Source organism: Cervus elaphus, chromosome 29 (assembly GCF_910594005.1).
Source record: "Cervus elaphus chromosome 29, mCerEla1.1, whole genome shotgun sequence".
Lineage (NCBI taxonomy): Eukaryota > Metazoa > Chordata > Mammalia > Artiodactyla > Cervidae > Cervus > Cervus elaphus.
The window spans coordinates 16,076,106-16,095,759 of record NC_057843.1 but is presented as its reverse complement, the minus strand read 5'-3'; the positions used below and the strand labels follow the sequence as shown (position 1 = coordinate 16,095,759).

General features: G+C 38.8%; 1 protein-coding gene across 1 annotated transcript; it reads left to right on the top strand.

Annotated features, from left to right (window-relative positions):
• The first annotated feature begins 648 nt into the window (after positions 1–648).
• On the top strand, positions 649–1,110 carry LOC122686195 (COX assembly mitochondrial protein homolog). Its single transcript, XM_043891340.1, has one exon. The coding sequence runs from the start codon at positions 732–734 to the stop codon at positions 984–986; it is 255 nt and encodes an 84-aa protein (XP_043747275.1). The 5' UTR covers positions 649–731; the 3' UTR covers positions 987–1,110.
• Positions 1,111–19,654: the final 18,544 nt, after the last annotated feature.

Below are 19,654 nucleotides of genomic sequence, written 5' to 3'. Positions count from 1 at the left end.
AGAGCACTTAAGGACAACTTGGAGGCCTGAGTCAGAGAATGCAGGTCTTTTTGAGTGAAATGAGGCTTTCTGTCCACTTGAATACCACTTCTCCATCTCCTTTGCTGGCTCCTCTGTCTTATTTATTTTTAAATGTTGGTGCCCTTTTGGGTTTGGTTTGGGGAACTTTATAGTCATTAAACACTCCAAATATGATTCTATCAAATTTTGTATTGAAAATGCCATCTGTAATGTACTGATATTCCAGTTAATGCCTCCAGTCCACGGCTATTATTTAGTTTCAGATTTTTAGGTTTTCCCATTTCTTCTCAGATATCTTAAAATATTATTCAACAGACTAAAGTGGTGCGTCCAAAAAAGACCTTCAATAAACAGCATCACCATCTATCTTAGTCCCTCCAAATCAAAAAAAAAAAGTAGTGTTCCTGAATTACTTTTCTCTTCTGCATACCACTCCACTCTACCAAGTCCTATCGGATCTGAAATACAGCTCAAATCCAATGACTTATCTATCATCCAGCTTCCATGCTATTGTCTTAGCCACAGTTATTGTAGCCTGGGCTACTGAAGTCATTTCAAATTCTTTTCCTGAGCAGAGACCCACTTTCCCAGCCCTGCTCCACTGCGTCAGCTTCTCTGCCAACTGACCAGGCGGAAACAGCAGCAGGGGAGGAGGGCCCGCAGAGCAGCATCTCAGACACGTCGAAAAAGATGTTTTGATCCCTAAAATAATGAGAGAAAAGGCCCGAGAGAGATGTTCTGAACAAGTTCAAGGTTTCACTAAGTGTTGCAAGGACTCTGGAGTTCTTATGGTAGTAAAATGCCATAAGGAAAACTCTGCACTGAAAGACTGTCTCACCTCTTACTATAAAGATCCAGCCTTTTATGAAGAATGCAAAATGGAATACCTGAAGGAAAGGGAGGAATTCAGAAGAACTGGAATTCCTACCAAGAAAAGGCTACAGAAGCTTCCCACAAGTATGTAGGCAAATATTCAAGATGATGCTCATGGAAATCAGTCACCTGAAATAATGGACTCAGGGAAGTGCGTTTCCTTTATCCTTAATTATGGAAATAACTATCTGAAATAAAGATTTTTTTTTTAACCTCCAAAAAAAAAAACAACCAAATTCTTTTCCTTATTTCTACTCTTGTCTCCCACAATTCATTTTTCACTTGGCAGCCACATGGATCATTAAAAAGAAAGAATGAGAAAGAAAATCAATATAATGTGATTACAGAGCTCATATAGTTACAGTTTACCTAAAAACAACTTATCACTCTTCTTGGAGACCATTAAGCATGAGGAAAACAAAGAAATAGGTATACATTAAAAAAAAATTACTCAATTGCTGTTTTTCCAGAAATATGAGGAAATAGAAGCTACAACTCCAAGTAATATTTTATTGCTGCTAAGATCTTGCAGAACCACCTGGGAGTGCAGGCAACTGAGTGAAAAGTGTCTAGAGGCTCAGAGGTAACAGATTCCAAAAAGCACAGCACAGATACACCCCCTAAGTATGAGGAATTTCTTAAAATGTAAAATTTAAAGTTGACATTGGAGCTACAATAAACAGGACTGGGCTTTAAGGAGGCCGGCCTTTGAGAGCGGCTGTCAAGGTGATATATCTAATAGTAGTGGCATATCAAGGACTGTGCCACTGGAAACACATCCTACAATTGAAGATCGCCTTGGAACCCAAGGATGTTTCCTTACTGCCTGTGAGTGGTGAAGGAACAGGGACAAGGGCCTGCAGATCTGGCAGCCGAAACTACTGGATGCCTTAAGCTTTGAGGGCCAAAAGGAAGTTGGCTACACAGGGAAGAAACAGTCTACATCGAAAAGAAGAAGGGGGAGCCCTTGGATAATAAAGCTACCTATACCACCAAACAGGAACCTCTCGCAAATAGCAGATTCAATGACAACTGACAAAACAGCACTGAACATAGTTATAAAGCTTAGTGATCCAGATACTCTATGGAGGGACTTCCCAGGTGCGACAGTGGTTAACAGTCCACCTCACAGTCTGGGAGATGTGGGCTCAATCTCTGGTCGGGGAATTAAGATCCCACATGTTGCAGAGCAACCAAGCTCATGTGATGCAACTACTGAGCCCACGTGCTCTAGAGCCCGTAAGCCACAACTCGAGAGGCTCAGTGCCACAACTCGAGAGCCAATGCAGCCAAATAAGTAAATATTTTTAAAAAGAGAAAAATAAAGCAGATAACTGAATAAAAGATACTCTATGAAGAAGGTGGTAAAAAGCAGCAAAATATACCATTTTGGAATATACTCAAAAGATTCACAATGGAGCACATTAAAGAATGTTATTATTTCACTACACACAAATGTATGAAGTGATTGCCATGAACAGAAGCTCTTAAAGAAGAAATATAAGAACTCAAGGAAAAGATGCTAGAACAATGAGAAGAGATGAACTATGAATGGGTAGAATTCAAGAGAAAATTCTTTCCCAAGAAAGAAGTAAAATTACTAGAAAAAAATAAAAAGGCAAGTTTAAGGGAAGCACATGAGAGAACAGAGACAATGGAAAACAGAAAAAAAGACTCAGGACGAAAATGGGGAAAGCACAAACAAAATCCTCTTGCGTTATTTCATTTATGAACTCTATGGCTCTATTATCTATTCAAAAGTAAAATTCCAAACAACAACAACAACAAAAATCATATCACTGCCATTCTTCAAACCCTCCAATAGCCACTAATGGATTTTAGAATGAAATTCAAAGTTTGTCCCATGGCCTGTCTTGCATCACTGGCTTCTACTCCTACCGATTTCAAGTTTTCCCCTGCTCTCATTCAGCCATACTGATGATTTTTTACTTATATTGTTCCATCAACTTCAAACATGGTTCTTCAGAACTTCCTACAGCTGAGTCTTAACATACTATCACAAAAAGGCTTTAGTCCATGACATCACTAACACATAAGGTATTCTCTTCCATCTTACTGTTTGTTTCTTCCCTAGCCTATCATAACCATAATTATCTCATTAATTACATTATTTACTTAGATGTTGTTTTCCTCCTTCACAGAAATGTAAGTTCCCCAAGAACAGAGGCCTGTATAGTCAAGGACCTACCACACAGTTAGCACTTGATAAAGTTTGATGACTAAAGGAAGGAGAAATAATTTGTTTCTAGTGTTTCTTCTAGTGCCAATGTGCCAGTACTGACATCTAGTACTTCACTTTGTAGAGGATGACAGAATCCACCAAAAACACACAGCAAACTTTAGGTCTTTGCACACTTTGAATTATCAAGTTAGTTATTAACTTTGTACATTTATATATCAAGCTATGGGCTTCCCCAATGGCTTAGCAGGTAAAAAATCTGCCTATAATAGAGGAGGAGGAGACCCAGGAGACACAGGTTTGATCCCTGGATCTGGAGGATCCCCTGGAGGAGGAACTGGCAACTCATTCCAGTATCCTTGCCCCGAAAATCCCATTGACAGAGGAGCCTGGTGGATGACAATGGGTCGCAATCACAACTAAGCACCCAAGCACAGCACATCAATCTATATAGCTATATGTATTACATATATTCATTCATTCATTTATCCATCCATCGTGCTGGTTCATGTTTACCTGGAGGACTATGACTAGTGTAGATTTTGGTACTGAGAGTGGTTCTAGAGGAACAGAATATTTAGGTTTGTTTTCTGAATTGGTACTGGAATTTCTCGAATTGACTCTCTAATCTGATTAAAGACATTTCCCATAGTAAAGAGAGCACTGATAATACACAGCATGATCTGACAACCTGGATATGCCAAAATCCTCCATTAACCCTCTTTGCTGAGTCACTTTAGTCGTGTCCAACTCTGTGACTCCATGAACTGTAACCTGCCAGGCTCCACTGTCCCTGGGGATTCTCCAGGCAGGAATACTGGGGCAGGTTGCCATGCCCTCTTCTGGGGGATCTTCCTGATCAAGGGATTGACCCTGCATCTCTCAAGTCTCCTGCATTGGCAGGCAGGTTCTTTACCCCTAGCACCACCTGAGAAGCCCTAGACCCTCTTTATCAATCATTTATTAAGAAATACTAGGCTGAGTTACTGGATACATGAAACTTTTGAACATTTTAAGAAGAGCGATGACTTACTGAGATTAGCTTGTTGTCCCAATGTCACTGGGCAAAGTGAGAAATAAAAGGATGAGATTAGGGATTTGAACTCCCAATTTAAGCACTGCACGTGCGCGCGCGCACACACACACACACACAATCTGAAGCCTTTTATGTGTGCCCTGAAGGAGACCTTTGTTTCCTATAGCCTTAGGGCTGAAATTCTTGAAAATCAAAAGCAGAATCTCATTCTGTGATTGACTGAATTACAAAGAAACCTGAATTTCCAGTCTTTTTGGGTTCTTAATAATAGCCTTGATTGAAAAAGGATGGGATCCTGTAAATTGGGGACATGTGGGAAGACCCTGATCAAAGTGGAGACCTTGAGACTTTCAAGTCTGATGCATCTTCTTTGCCAACGATGCCCTCCCAGGTGCAGTGGGAGTGGCCTGCTCACTTCCAGTAGAAGTAGCCTCCCCAACCTCAGGGTAATAAACAGCCTCTGCATTTCCTTTTAATGGGATTAATTTTCATTGGTTGAGGAAACAGTAATGGTCTCCTCTGAGTGACTTGTGAACCAAAACAATGCTGATTCTCCTCTGGATACACCATCCATTTTTGAATCTAGACTTATACCCAGATTCAAGTCCCAGCAGGCCTCTAAAGGTGAGGTACAAACTACTACAACCATGAGGAGGTGCTCTCCACTCCAAAAGAACTATTTGAGTTTTCAAACTTATAAAGACGGACCTGGGGAACACGTGTTGGAATATACACTAAGGTTGTGGTATAGTGCTTCAAGAAACAATGTTGAAATAGGCTGAATTTACTGATATGGGCTCATCAAGCTGAGATACTACATTTAACGTTGCAGTTCAAGGAGTTAGAAAGGACTCAAACAGGTTGGGTGGTTGGCTGAAACAGGGACCAAAAAGGTGTTCCTCAGTGAGTAAATGAGAAGTTCTTGATCTGACTTGGTTTGAGAGAGAGAGAGAGAGAGAAAGTTTCCAAGTACAGTGAAAACAACTGTCACTAACTGGGATATTTAAAGCCAGCCTTATAGCATTGGCTGGTGGGTTATGCTCTTCCTAGGAGTTAAATGGATAGAAAACCTATTAAAATTCTCAACTGATCTTTATAAGCAGACAGGTTCTATGTCAAGTGAACAAGTCTAACCTGAATCATGAAAACTGAAACTCAAGCCCCCTCGATTTCCAGTATTGAGTCAGTTTGCAGACCCAGAAATCTTTGAGTAAAGGGGAGAATAGGTCCCCTTGAGGAAGGATCCAAGTACACTGCCCAAATTTTATACTGTCAGTCTTTTCAGGACCTTCTCCAAAGGGTCCTAGGGGACTTCCCTGGTGGCACAGTGAAGAATCCATATGTCAATGAAGGGGAGATGGGTTTGATCCCTGGTCTGGGAAGATTCTACTCGCTGAGGAGCAACTAAGCCCATGCACCAGAACTACTGAGCCCTTGCTCTAGAGCCTGTGAGCTGCAACTACTGAAGTCTGCACATCGAGAGCCTATGCTCTGCAACAGGAGAAGCCACCACAGTGAGAAGCCTGTATCACAACACAGACTAGCCCCCACTCATCATGACCTGAGAAAGTCCGAGCAAAGCAAGGAAGACTCAACCAAAAATAAAAATAACTAGAATTATTTTTTAAAAGGGGGGATTTACAGTCTTTTTTCCCCCAGGTAACTATGCACTGGGGAAAAAAAAAAATAATCAGGCCTTTTGGGCACTACTGGAGACTGGCTTTGAACTGACACTGATTCCAGATGACCCGAAACATCATTGTGGTCCATCACATAAGATGCTTACTCCATAAGACGCTACTCTTATGAAAGTGAAAGTGAAGTCGCTCAGTCGTGTCCGACCCTTTGCAACCCCATGGACTGTAGCCCACCAGGCTCCTCTGTCCATGGGATTCTCCAGGCAAGAATACTGGGGCCATTTCCAATGTACCATGGGGGCTACCAACTTTCCATGTAACCCGAGCTGTCCATCATGAAATGGATGTTTTCTGATACCCCCAAACCAGAAAGCTGGGTGTGCGTAGTAACATTTCATCATCAAATGGAATCAGTATATACATGACCAGGCCCAGGAAGGCTCTGAATGCATGAGTAATTTACATAAAGAGGCGGCCCAAATGTTTAGGCCACTCCTGCTTCAATGCCTTCTCTCTCCCCACCAGCATCTATGGCCTCATGGTGAGCTCTTTAAGATCAGCTGGCAGAGGAAGAGAAGACATAGGCCTGGTTTGCAGATGGCTATGCACAATATGAAGGCACCATCCCAAAGTGGACAGTTATAACACTGTAGACCTTTTCTAGGATATCCCCAAAGGATAGATGAAGGACAGTCCTCCCAGATGACAGACCTTTGAGCTCTGGTTGTTCACTTTGCTTGGAATGAGAAATGGCTAATTACATACTAATTCATGGGCTGTGGTCAAAGATTTGGCTGGAAGTTCAGGGACTTGAAAAAAATATGGCTGGAAAATTGATGGCAAGGAAATTTAAAGAACATGTATGTGGATGGACCTCTTTGAATGGGCAAAGAACAAGAAGATACTTGTGTTCTATGTGAATATTCATCAAAGACTGACCTCAAAAGAGGAGTCTTTTAATAATCAAGTGAGTGGCATGCTCTGTGCATACCAGTCAGCTTTTATCCCCAGCCAATCCTATCATCATCCAATAGGTTTAAGAGAAAAAATGGCCATGCTTGCAGAGATGGAGGTAATGCACAGGGTTAACAGCACGAATTTCCATTTCCTAAGGGTGACTTGGTCACACCTATTTCTAAGTGCCCAATCTACCAGCAGCAGAGACCAACACTGTGTCCTCATAGGCACCATTTCTTAGGGTAAGGTAATCATCCAGCTACTTGATGGCCAGCTAATTACCACTTCCACCATGGAAGGAGCAGCAGTTTTTTTTTTTTCCCTAATGGAATGCACACTCTGGATATAGATTTGCTTCCCCTTCATGCTATACTTCTGTCAAAAGTATCATCTGTAGACTCACAGAATGCCTTATCTGTCATCAACAATATTTCACATAGCATTGCTTCTGGTTAAAGAACTCACTTCATAGCAAAAGAAGTATGACAATGGACCTCTGCTCATGAAATTCAGTGGACTTATCACATCCCCCATGATTTGGAAGCAGATAATGTGAAAGAGTGGTAGAATGACCTTTTGGAAACTCAGTAATAGTGACAGCTACTTGGCAATACCTTGCAGGACTAGGACAAGGTTCTCCAGAAGGTGATGTATGCTCTAAAGCAGTGTCCAGTACATGGTGCTGTTTCTCCCACAGTCAGAATTCACAGGTCCATGAATCAAGGGGTAGAAATGGGCACTGCTCACTATTACCTTAGTGACCCACTAGCAACATTTTTGCTTCCTGTTCCTGTGACCTTAAGCTTGCTGGCCTAGAGATTTTAGTTCCCAAACGAGGAATGCTTTCACCAAGAGAAATCACAACAATTCCATTAAACTGGAAGTTAAGATTTATACCTTGTTACTTTGGACTCTTCATGCCTGTTAATCAATAGGGAAAGAAGGAAGTTACTGTTGGAACTGAGGCAAAGGATCCTGAATCCCAAGGGCAGATTGGCATGCTACTCAACAAGGGAGATAAGAAAGACTATGTCTGGAATACAGAAGATCCCATAGTCTCTCAGCACTACTATGCCCTGCAATTTAGATCAATGGAAAATTACAATAACCCAACCTAGGCAGGATTACAAATGGCCCAGAACCTTGAGAAATGCACATTTGGATCACCCTACCAGTAAAAGAACCAAGAACGGTTTAGATGCTTGCTCAAGGCAAAGGATATACACAAAGAGTAGCAGAGGGAAATTATAAATACCAGCCATGATCAGTTACAGAAACAAAGACTATAAGATGATTTTTCCCCCTTATTTTGTTATGAATGTGTATGTGTGTATTACATACACTCTTCTGGAAAAGTAGTGTGTTTTGGGTTATATGCAAGGTAGTTATATCATGATAGGCAGAGCTATGATCTTTTTATAGTCTTCATTTAGAGATTAAGTATGATTAAAGATGTATATGGATATCAAGTCAGAAAGGGGTGGACTTGTGATGGTTAATTTTGTCTGTTAACTTGATTGGGCCATGGGGTGCCCAGATATTTGGTTAAAGATTAAACATTGTGAGTATGTCTGTGAGGGTATTTCTGGATGAAATTTGCCTACTGTGGTTCTTGGGACTTCTCAGTCTCCATAATTGCATGACCCAACTCCTTATTACTACACACACAGACACACACACAGACACACACACAGACATCATACTTATATGTATGAAGTCCAGAGAGAGATTATATATTTTTATTGTATTTTATTGGTTCTGTTTCTTAGAGAACTGTAACATATACTTAACATAATTAAATAAAATTTAATATAATTGTATGCAAGTTGAGTGTCAGTTGCAATATCTAATTAAACATACATTAATATAAGTCTTGAACATATTGGGGAGGAAGCAAAAGTGCTTAATAGTTAAAGTGGTTGCAGAAATCTTGCTAACAACTCTGCTCTTATAGGAATTTTAATTAAACCCAGCCCTTCAGAATCACCCTCCCTAATTTTCTCCCCAGAAAGCTGGTTTATGATTGTTCTTGTGTCCTTGTGACTCATATTTAGGGTTTGGAATACTGGGTTTGAATAAGCCAGAGGTCTAGAAGTTTCCTGGTATAATTTAGGCTGCAGCATATATTTTTTCCTGATTTTAAATATATTTTTATGGATATCTTTACTGGAATTTTTTAACATAAAAAACCCAACCATTTTGATGGAAAAACATTTTTCTAAAGTCTTTTTTGCTCACTTGCTCTTATAATAAGTGAAAAACTATTATAGTTTTTTTTCTTATAATGATAGACATAGTACCTTTTAAGATTTTAGTCATTTCAAAAGAGATAAAGCTGATATAGCAAACTTTATGTAATGTTAACATTGTTTACTTTTCCTTTAAAAAATATTCTGGTATATCTTTTGTTCCACGAGGACAGAAGAAGAGTTTCTAGAGAATTTATGCAGAGTAAATCACTCATACCTGGATAATTAGACAAGCTGAGCAAAAGAAACTCAGTGAGAGAGTATATTTCTGTTCATTTCAGGAATTACACACTTTCAGGAAATAGAAATAAAATTCCTCTAAGATATATAGCTACTAATAGCTTTACTCCTAACTACTTTATGTTACCAAGTCTATTCTTATAATAAACCCAGAAAGTAGATATAATCCCAATCTTATAGGCAAAGATAATAAATCTCAGAAAAGTTAATAAACTTGCTAAAGATGACTGTAACACTGAAATCAAAGTCACCAGTGACTAATGTCTGATCTTAGACCTATCTAACTGAAGACTATCTTACTTTAGTGACTTTCTCCAAAGATTAAAGGCCAAAAGAAAGAAAGAAAGTGAAGTTGCTCAGTCGTGTCTGACTCTTTGCAACCCCAACCCCATAGTATGTAGCCTGCCAGGCTCCTCCATCCATGGAATTTTCTAGACAAGAATACTGGAGTTGGTTGCCATTTCCTTCTCCAATTTTCAATTAACCCAGAACATGGCTCAGTTTCTCTCCCTGGACTCCTCTGATTTTTTTTCTTTGGCTTTTAATGTAATAGCATCTGTAATAATTTAGAAATCTCTCTCTTAAAATACATAGCTGAAGATTATAAAATGTGCTTTGTCTACATGTATACTATATAAGAGACAAAGAAAGATGCCTTTCCAATACAATTAGTCAATGACAGAGCTGGGAATTAAATTTTTAGAAATCCTGTTCACCTCATCAAATGTAGAATTGATCCTTTTTTTTTTTTCACGAGGCCATTTTTCACATTTGAATTCAAGATAAGTGATGCAGTGACATAATGTAATTTTCTTTCATTGCCCTCAGTCTTTGATTAAAGAACTCACAGTCTTGCTTTGAAAAGCAGACTTTTTCAGTGACTCATTAAACTAATCATGAACTTTATTCTGTTTCCTTTTATGATAGTACTTATATCCTTGACCTCTTCTGAGAACATCATATAAAAGGTTAATAATGCTATATTAATGAGCATATAAAATAGGTGTCATAATAATCAATCCTAAAGAATTTATATAAACTAGTATATTCAGAGTCAATTTAACAAATATAAATCAGTAAGTCTGCAAAAGACTGGAATTTCAAAAATGCAAACCTTCTCCTACATTCCATAAATGAAAAATCAAGGGATAAGGAAGGTGAGGAAAGTATTGCCCCATAACCAGTATGAAAGAATCATTATTCGTCCAAGAAAAGAGTGGATTATTTCTCCCTTGAAAGTTTGTCCCTTCAACTATAAGTGACCCTTAAAAAGGTCTGGCTTCTAGGAGGGAGTGGTCTGGTCAATCATGCCTGAAGCTATTTTTCAGGTTAGTTAGGTATCAACAATCTTGGAATAGCCCTCTTGAGTATATCATTATCTGCTCCCTCAGAGTGAGAGCCATAATTGTCTAACTCAGTGATGCAGGGTCCAGACCTTAGCAATGACTATATTGGTATCTCAGTTACTACTGAAAAAAAAGTCACTAGAGTTATAACCTTGGCCATCAGCTTTTGCTTTTGGCAAAAACAACCTTAGCTTCTAACAGCTTTCTGGAGTTGGTTAAAATGCAGGTTACGTACACTTATTTATACTATACACACACACACACACACACACATACATACATACATACACACACACACAGTGGGTACATATGCATACAGAATAAGGTCTCCTTAACTCAAATTATGTAAGTGAATATATCCTTTTTAATTTATTCCCTTTTCTTGTTATCCAATTATGACACCAGTCTGGTATATCAGCTACAAAACTGGATATTCACTGGGGCACCAAAGGAGAAAGCAAAACTGAAAAGAGGAATGTAGATTTTAATTAAAGGGCAGAAAGTGAAGCGTTTTCCATGGTTAACAATAGAAATGCTTCAATTCTTGACTCTCTTCATTGAATTTTTTTCTTCCTACTGTTAAATTTAATTTAAAACATAAGGGAATTTTACTGCCAGAAAGGTTTCTAGAAATTGCTTACAAAATACATTGAGATATACATATTGGAAATTAAGAAAGATATTATAAAATTTAAAAAAAATGAAAGAAAACACAATGAACATTACAAGCATAAGCATAGAGAAATCTATGCTTTCATTTTGGAGGTAAAAAGCCAAAATGGGTAATTCTGAATAATCCAAAAGTACCACTGAATTCATTTATTAATGAACTTAGATAACATTTCATCTCATGATTATTAATTGAAAATATTTATGTCTTATCTTTCAATTTATCTTACAAGCACTTCTCTTAAATTCCTTGCAGTATTTTTGAATAAAAATTATTTTTATATGAGAATGGTGTGCATGCAGATATAGACAATAATTTCAAGGTAACCTTGGTTCCTCAAGCAAAACAGAATCTTAATGTTCCATCTAAGAAAATCTAAATCTTGAAGATCTAAAGAGTTGGACTTAAAAACAAGCAGACATCTCAAGACAAAAGAAAAGAAAATTTCTGGGTTATTGTGAAAAGTTCATGAATATTTTCCATAGACATAGAGCCAAGGGAGGCCAGACAATGAGAAGCACCTTTCCCTCCAAATTTCCAAAACATGAAAAGCTTGATCTGTAACACAAACTTAGAGGTGTTTACTGGGAGGATCAGGTATTATATATGATATGCATATGATAGCATGATTTAAAGCCTGCATACTAATTAAATCACTTGTCCCTGACACTTACAATTCCTCAGCAGACATTATATTTACCGAAAAAGAGGAGCCATACTTCTTATCACATAATCTTTGAATGCACACATATCGCTTAAGTGCTTTCTAGGTGGCACCAGTGGTAAAGAACCTGTCTGCCAGGGCAAGAGACACAAAAGATTCAGGTTCAATCACCGGGTTGGGAAGATCCCCTGAAAGAGGAAACGGCAACCTACTCTAGTATTCTTGCCTGAGAAGTCCAGTCAGTTGATGGGTTCATAGTCGGACACAACTGAATACACACACACTACACACACATAGCTTAAATCTCATTTCCTGCCATTTCTTTCTATTCTATCCTCATTGAGCTACTGCTATGTAATACAGCTGGATCTTTGCCCGTAAAATTCTCACTGCAAACCATTGTCTCTCTGAGAAAATTCTACTGATACCTGAAAGTCAAATTCATGTTTCTACTGCTCCCTGAATTTTCTCAGCATTTTATACATACATTTTCTATGTTACTTAAGAAACTATCTGGTAACTGGTTAATATGCTGTCTTCCATACTAAATTGTATGCTCCACAATGACAGGGCCATTCTCAAACATGAATGTACCTCTAATGCCTATTATATGGCTTGCCATATAGTAGAAAAATCAAGATTGTCTTCCTAAATAACTGAAAAGTGTTCTTTGATCATTTCTTTATTCCATAGTGTACTTAATATAAGCCTTAATCAACAACATAAAATGAAGTTCATATCAGAAACATACAATTGAGTCCAAACCAATAATGTTCAAATTAACATCTGATTGAGATTCCTAATGCAGAAAATTGCCTTAGCTATTCAACATGGATGAAAGAAGGAAGCTCTTGTTAGCTGATTGGAGAAGTTATTTCTGTCATGGTATTAGTTGGAGTTGAGATCTAGAACATGTTTTCATTTACCAATATTTCTGAAATAATGGGCCTGGCACTCACTTTAGAATTTTTAGAAATATGCCCTTTACTAACTACTTGGTTCCTTTCACTGGTTGTCAACTGGGAGCAGAATCATCAACCCCAGGAAGGATACTTGCAAATGTGGTCTAGGGACATTGGTTGTCACAACATTGGAGAATGCTAGTGGCATTTAGCTGCCAGGAGATTATACCCTGCAATGCCTGGGAAAACATACGTTAAAAAAAAAAAATTCCCCCCAAAACCAAAATGCTTCATTATATAATACTTCAAGTGATACAAGAGTTATTTTGTATAAATCTGTATGACTAACTTCTGCAGATTTTATCACACCATGGGATACATTCCAATCTCATGTTAGTCTATACATGTAATGACATTTCATTGTCACACACAGTTCTTAGAATTGTTAACCAAGTAGAAGCCTTATTGGAAAATTGTAAGAAAAAAAAAAGATAACCCTTCTTCAGCACATTTCTAGGCTGCCCTGAAAACAAGAATTTCATGGATGAATTACTAATAGAAACTACCTTTGTTGCCCAATTTTCTTCCTTTGCTTGAATACTTCAAAGACCAGTTTCCTTTGAAATTGATCAAGGTTTACTTCCTCTCTCTCTGTGGCAATTAAAGTTACATGCCATACATTATTGACGTACATGGCTAATGATGTTTCCAAAAATCCCTAATAATTTTATCCTCTAAGAGTGAAAGCAAGAAAGCTAACATCTGAAATCAGATATATGTAGTGTGTCCTTAAAATAAGTATATTAAATAGAGAAAGAAATTAGACATGGGCTTTATTGATAGATCTGGGTTTGAATCCTAGCTACAACATGTTTCATAAATGTAACAAAGGATCTGGAGAAAAATGGTGGATAAGATGAATAATGTCAAAGAAAACACACACTTTATCAATAGTTTTAAACATCTGAAGAAAGACTAGGCTAATGAAATGAAGGGTATCCATTTGTTAGTGAAGAGCTAGCATTAATTTGAGGAAAGAAGACTCAAAGCACCTATCCTACAGATTTTGGTTTAATTGGCAGAAATATCATAAAGTATTAATAATTTCATCTCATGAGTTATGGACACTTGCCCTTTAGATCACCAATAATCCCATTTATATGGTTCCCTTCTTACTAAGTAAATTTCTATTTTGCCTTTTCATTCTGGTTTTCCTAACTGACCAGATGATCTAAGAACTGTGATTTAGGTGGCAGTCTTAATCCTCGTTATGGATTAATAACTGTCTATTTGGTTTATATGTACTTTTGTTACTGAAACTTACTCAAGTAGATTTCAGTTTGACCAATTCCATATACATGGGCAAAATTGAATTTCTGGAATAAATATTCTCAATTGGCTATTTGTACAGATCCCACCAGATATCCACTGACTGGTAAGTGACTCCTATTCAGAAAGCAACTTGCATTTTCTATAACTGCAATAACAAACAGAAAATTTAGAGAAAAACCCCTGGGTAACTATATTAGATCGTTTAGCTTTGTACCCCAATAGAATATTCAGTTTTAGTGCCCTAGAGAATCAAAAACAAAACAGCAGAACTGATAAGTCAAACACAGATTTTGATGACTGAAAAGTGAAGAGCCAGCCAAACACTTTTTTTTTTTTCATTTATTATTATTAGTTGGCAGCCAAACACTTTAGATGGAGAAACGACAAGTGCTATTTTGATTTTGCATAGATTCTTCACATCTTGAAGTTGATAACCCCTTTCATTTGTGCATGTGTGCTAAGTCTCCAGTCGTGTCTGACTCTTTACAACCCTATGGATTTTAGCCCACCAACCTCTATGGAAGCCCCATAAAATCACACCTCTTCTCACTTTCAAGTAGCAGAGGATCAGAGTTGTAAAATATGTTGGAAAGTGACAGTTGCTCAGTCGTGTCCAACTCTTTGGAACCCCATGGAATACTGGATTGGGTGGACTTTCCCTTCTCCAGAGGATCTTCCCAACCCAGGGATCGAATCCAGGTCTCCCACACTGCAGGTGGATTCTTTACCGGGTCAGCCACCAGGGAAGCCCAATACTGCAGTGGGTGGCCAATCCCTTATCCAGTGGATGGCCTATCCCTTCTCCAGTGGATCTTCCCAAACCAGGAATCGAACCGGGATCTCCTGTATTTCAGGTGAATTATCTACCAACTAAGGTATCAGGGAAGCCCAACATATGTTGGAAGGAGCAGGCAAATGAGCCAAAAAACTTAAAAGGGTTCAGGAATTAGAGAGATAACTAGTGAATCAAGTCGTTCAACATTTTCAGTATGGACTGAGCAATGACTAAGAAGAAAGTTTTCAGTTTAGTTTTAGGTGTGAAAGACAAACATCAAGGGAAAAGAGGAGGTATTTAGCATAGAATGAAAGCACATAAATAGAAGGCTCAGTGACAAGAATGAGAAAATGAAGTTTTGGAATCAATAGCAAGTAAATATTTCTAGTCACAAGAACTGCCTAACAAATTACCACTACTACTTTTGTTGTTTAGTTGCCCAGTTGTGTTCAAGTCTTTTCTGGATTCCATGAATTGGGATTTTCCAGGCAAGAATACTGGAGTGGCTTGCCATTTTATTTCTCCAGGGGATTGAACCTGAGTCTCCTGCCTGCATCTCCTGCATTGCAGGAGGATTCTTTACTGCTGAGTCACTGGGGACCGCTGCTGCTGCTGCTGCTGCTAAGTCGCTTTAGTCGTGTCCGACTCTGTGCAACCCCATAGACAGCAGCCCACCAGGCTCCCCCATCCCTGGGATTCTCCAGGCAAGAACACTGGAGTGGGTTGCCATTTCCTTCTCCAATGCATGAAAGTGAAAAGTGAAAGTGAAGTTGTTCAGTCGTGTCCGACTCTTAGTGACCCCATGGACTGCAGTCTACCAGGCTCCTCCATCCACGTGAGATTCCAGGCAAGAGTACTGGAGTGGGGTGCCATTGCCTTCTCTGGGGGACTATTACAACTTCTGTGTAAATCACTCATAAGAGAAGGCAACAAACAACTTGAATTCCTAGGAGGTATTTTTAAGAGCTATTTCAATCCAAAGGAAAAATTCAATTTAAGTCAAAGTAATTATTAAATCTTTTAGGTCAAAGTAGTTTTTATAAAAATTTTGGTTTTGACTTCTTGTTGTAGCATATCCTTAACTTAGAAAGGATAAACTATTAGTTCAGGAATGCCTTACGTTGACAATGTTAGTAATAGAAATGTAGAATGTAGATAGATAAGTTTTTAGGGAGTCAGATAAAATTATGGAGACAGATGGAAGAGTGAACAGAGAAACAAATGAAAAGATAAAATAAGCTTAAACCCTTTAAAAATTAATTGATTTTTAAAGTTCTTTAATAATTGCATTAAGGGTCTTGTGTTATAGCAAGATCTGCTATTTCCTCTAAGCTTTATTGTGAATGATATGAAGTATTTTGAATGAGAAAAATACACATTTTTTTTTTCAGGGTTTCCCAGATACAGGCTTATCTTCGCTAGCACAGTGTTTCTCAAACTTGGCTAGAAATCAGTATTCCTGGGATGCTTGTTAAAGGAACAAATTCCCAGTATCTATACCAACTCCCTCACAGGAAGCAGAAGTCTATCAGGGGAGGAGTCTGAGAATAGGAAGTTTTAAAAAGCACCATTGACGGCTGAGTAAAATTCCATGGTGTATATGTACCACAGCTTCCTTATCCATTCATCTGCTGATGGGCATCTAGGTTGCTTCCATGTCCTGGCTATTATAAACAGTGCTGCGATGAACATTGGGGTGCCTGTGTCTCTTTCAGATCTGGTTTCCTCGGTGTGTATGCCCAGAAGTGGTATTGCTGGGTCATATGGCAGTTCTATTTCCAGTTTTTTAAGGAATCTCCACACTGTTTTCCACAGTGGCTGTACTAGTTTGCATTCCCACCAACAGTGTAAGAGGGTTCCCTTTTCTCCACAGCCTCTCCAGCATTTATTGCTTGTAGACTTTTGGATAGCAGCCATCCTGACTGGTGTGTAATGGTACCTCATTGTGGTTTTGATTTGCATTTCTCTAATAATGAGTGATGTTGAGCACCTTTTCATGTGTTTGTTAGCCATCTGTATGTCTTCTTTGGAGAAATTTTACTCAGCCGTCAAAAAGAATTCATTTGAACCAGTCCTAATGAGATGGATGAAACTGGAGCCCCTTATACAGAGTGAAGTAAGCCAGAAAGATAAAGAACATTACAGCATACTAACACATATATATGGAATTTAGAAAGATGGTAACGATAACCCTATATGCAAAACAGAAAAAGAGACACAGAAATACAGAACAGACTTTTGAACTCTGTGGGAGAAGGTGAGGGTGGGATGTTTCAAAAGAACAGCATGTATACTATCTATGGTGAAACAGATCACCAGCCCAGGTGGGATGCATGAGACAAGTGCTCCGGCCTGGTGCACTGGGAAGACCCAGAGGAATTGGGTGGAGAGGGAGGTGGGAGGGGGGATCGGGATGGGGAATAAGTGTAAATCTATGGCTGATTCATATCAATGTATGACAAAACCCACTGAAATGTTGTGAAGTAATTAGCCTCCAACTAATAAAAAAATTAAAAAAAAAAAAAAAAAAAAAAAAGCACCATTGAGATTCGTATAGTTCCAGGATTCAGTGTAATCCATAAATACAGGAGTATGAGTTTCAATATGAATGCTTTTTCTAAGAGTCAATCTCAAGTTTGGGGAAACTGGGATAGTAAGCAGTAGACTTTATCTGCTGGGTATATATTCAGTTCAGTTTCCTATGAATGTCCTAAGGCCTACTGACTATGTTTAAACCTCTGCTTAAGTGCTGGAGGATGCGGGCAGAGTAAAAGGTGGTAGAGATACCAAACACCACCACCAAAAGACAAGACTCCCGCCTACAGAGAGCTTATGGTCTGGTTTGGTAAACGTGAATAACAAAGACAAACCAAATCTTAGGCAAGACGGTATATAATAGAGCATTTGGGGATTGAGGAAGTACAATGATAATGTAAGAAGAAATTGTGGAAATTGATGAACAGAAACATCAAGTGACCTATCATTCAAAGTCAACAGAATTACCAACAGAAAGGAAGGTATTCTCCATCTCCAATGACTACTTTACTACTTAGCAGGAGGTATTCTCCTCGCCTGGCAACAGATCAGCCAATGAGAGACTGTCTCAGCTTAGCCAGTGAAATGCAAGCTCCTCTTACTCCACTGGACTCCTTGTTTATAACAGCCTGTCTGAACTCCCCCTTCTCCTCTGTAGCACAGTATTCCTCTCTTTCTTTCTCTAGCCTTGTCTGTGGTCACCACAGACTGCATGCCCCAAATCACAAATCTTTGCTGTTCTGAAATAAACCCATTTTGCTGGTAAAATAACCAGCTGTTTTATTGGTTGAGGTCAGCATAATGATATCAGTATGGACTTGACTTGAATCACAGGTGAAAAACTGACGGATTCCTGTAGCTAATTTAGTCGAGTGAGGCTATTTTGCAATGCAAACTTTTGAAAGGTAAGATTGCAACACCCAGGTGTTCAGCCTACTCAGAGAAATGAACACAGTGAAGAACAGAGGCTGGAAGAAGTGTGGGGAGCCATCAAGTCATGAAGGAGGCCAATGAAGCAAAACAACAGAGAACCTTTGCTTCTCTTCTCTCTGTCCTTCGCTGTTTTGTTATCGAGTTCTCCCAATCAGCATTATTAGGCCACAGAAAGAAATGCAGGACTCTGACATGTTTTCAAGGTGGGGGCATATGAGGAATCTCCAGTGATTACTGGACGATATTGGGGGTGGGTAGGAAAGAAGGTGATGGTTGAGAGCAGTAGACGACTCAATGATAACTACAGAGAGTTTGTGCTGAGTTACTTAACTCATGTCCAGCTCTTTAAGACCCTGTGGACTATAGCCTGCCAGGCTCCTCTCTCCATGGAATTCTCCAGGCACTTATACTGGAGTGGATTGCCATGCCCTCCTCCAAGGATCTTCCTGACTCAGGGATTGAACTTGTGTCTCTTATGTCTACTGCATTGGCATGTGGATTTTTTTGCTTGGTTTGTTTTTTTTACCACTAGTGCCACCTGGGAAGCCCACAGAGTTTAATAAACTCAATAATTTTCAGTCTAAACTAGGAGGTACTAGGGATTTATTTGCAGACTTTGGATATTTTAAGCAACTCTGTAATACTGCAGAGAATGAAGTAGCCTATAAAATTATGTGTTTATACAGTATCCTCTAAGACTGTCAAATTGCTTTCTCAAGACTACCACATTATCATCTTTAAAAATATATATATTTGATTTATAGTAGAGTCAGAACTTGGTATCAGCACTCTAATTTAGTTCCAGGATGTGTTTCTGACCTACTGTTGTGAACACTTGGAAAACATTTGCTCCATGTTTGAGCAAACTATGTGTTAATTTCTTTTCTTCCTCCTCCACACATTTCCTCTCTTGCCTCAGCAAATGTGAGATTTGAACAGAAGGTCTTGAAGTTCCCAGTTTTATGCATTCTTGAAACAATTTTAAAACACATTTTATATTTAAAAAATTCTTCCCTTTGATGTCAAGAAGTGCCCTATGGGGCTGCTGTGTATGGAGGCCTTTTTGTCTCCCATTTCCTATAGGAAAGGCCAGGCTCATTGATCTTCTCTGAGTTTCAAAGGGTAGAACAGTTAGTAATCAAGAGAGGAGCAGCCAGGAAACCCCCTGAGGCAAGACTAAAGGAATCAGAGAGGTTAGGAGACCAGACCACCTTAGACCCTGCAGGCACCCTAATCTTGTTGGCAACCCCACCCTTTTGAAATTTTGCAGAACAATGTAAGACT

Bases quoted from the DNA above. Each gene is read 5' to 3' on its own strand.
- LOC122686195 (XM_043891340.1), top strand. From the start codon at position 732: ATGAGAGAAAAGGCCCGAGAGAGATGTTCTGAACAAGTTCAAGGTTTC.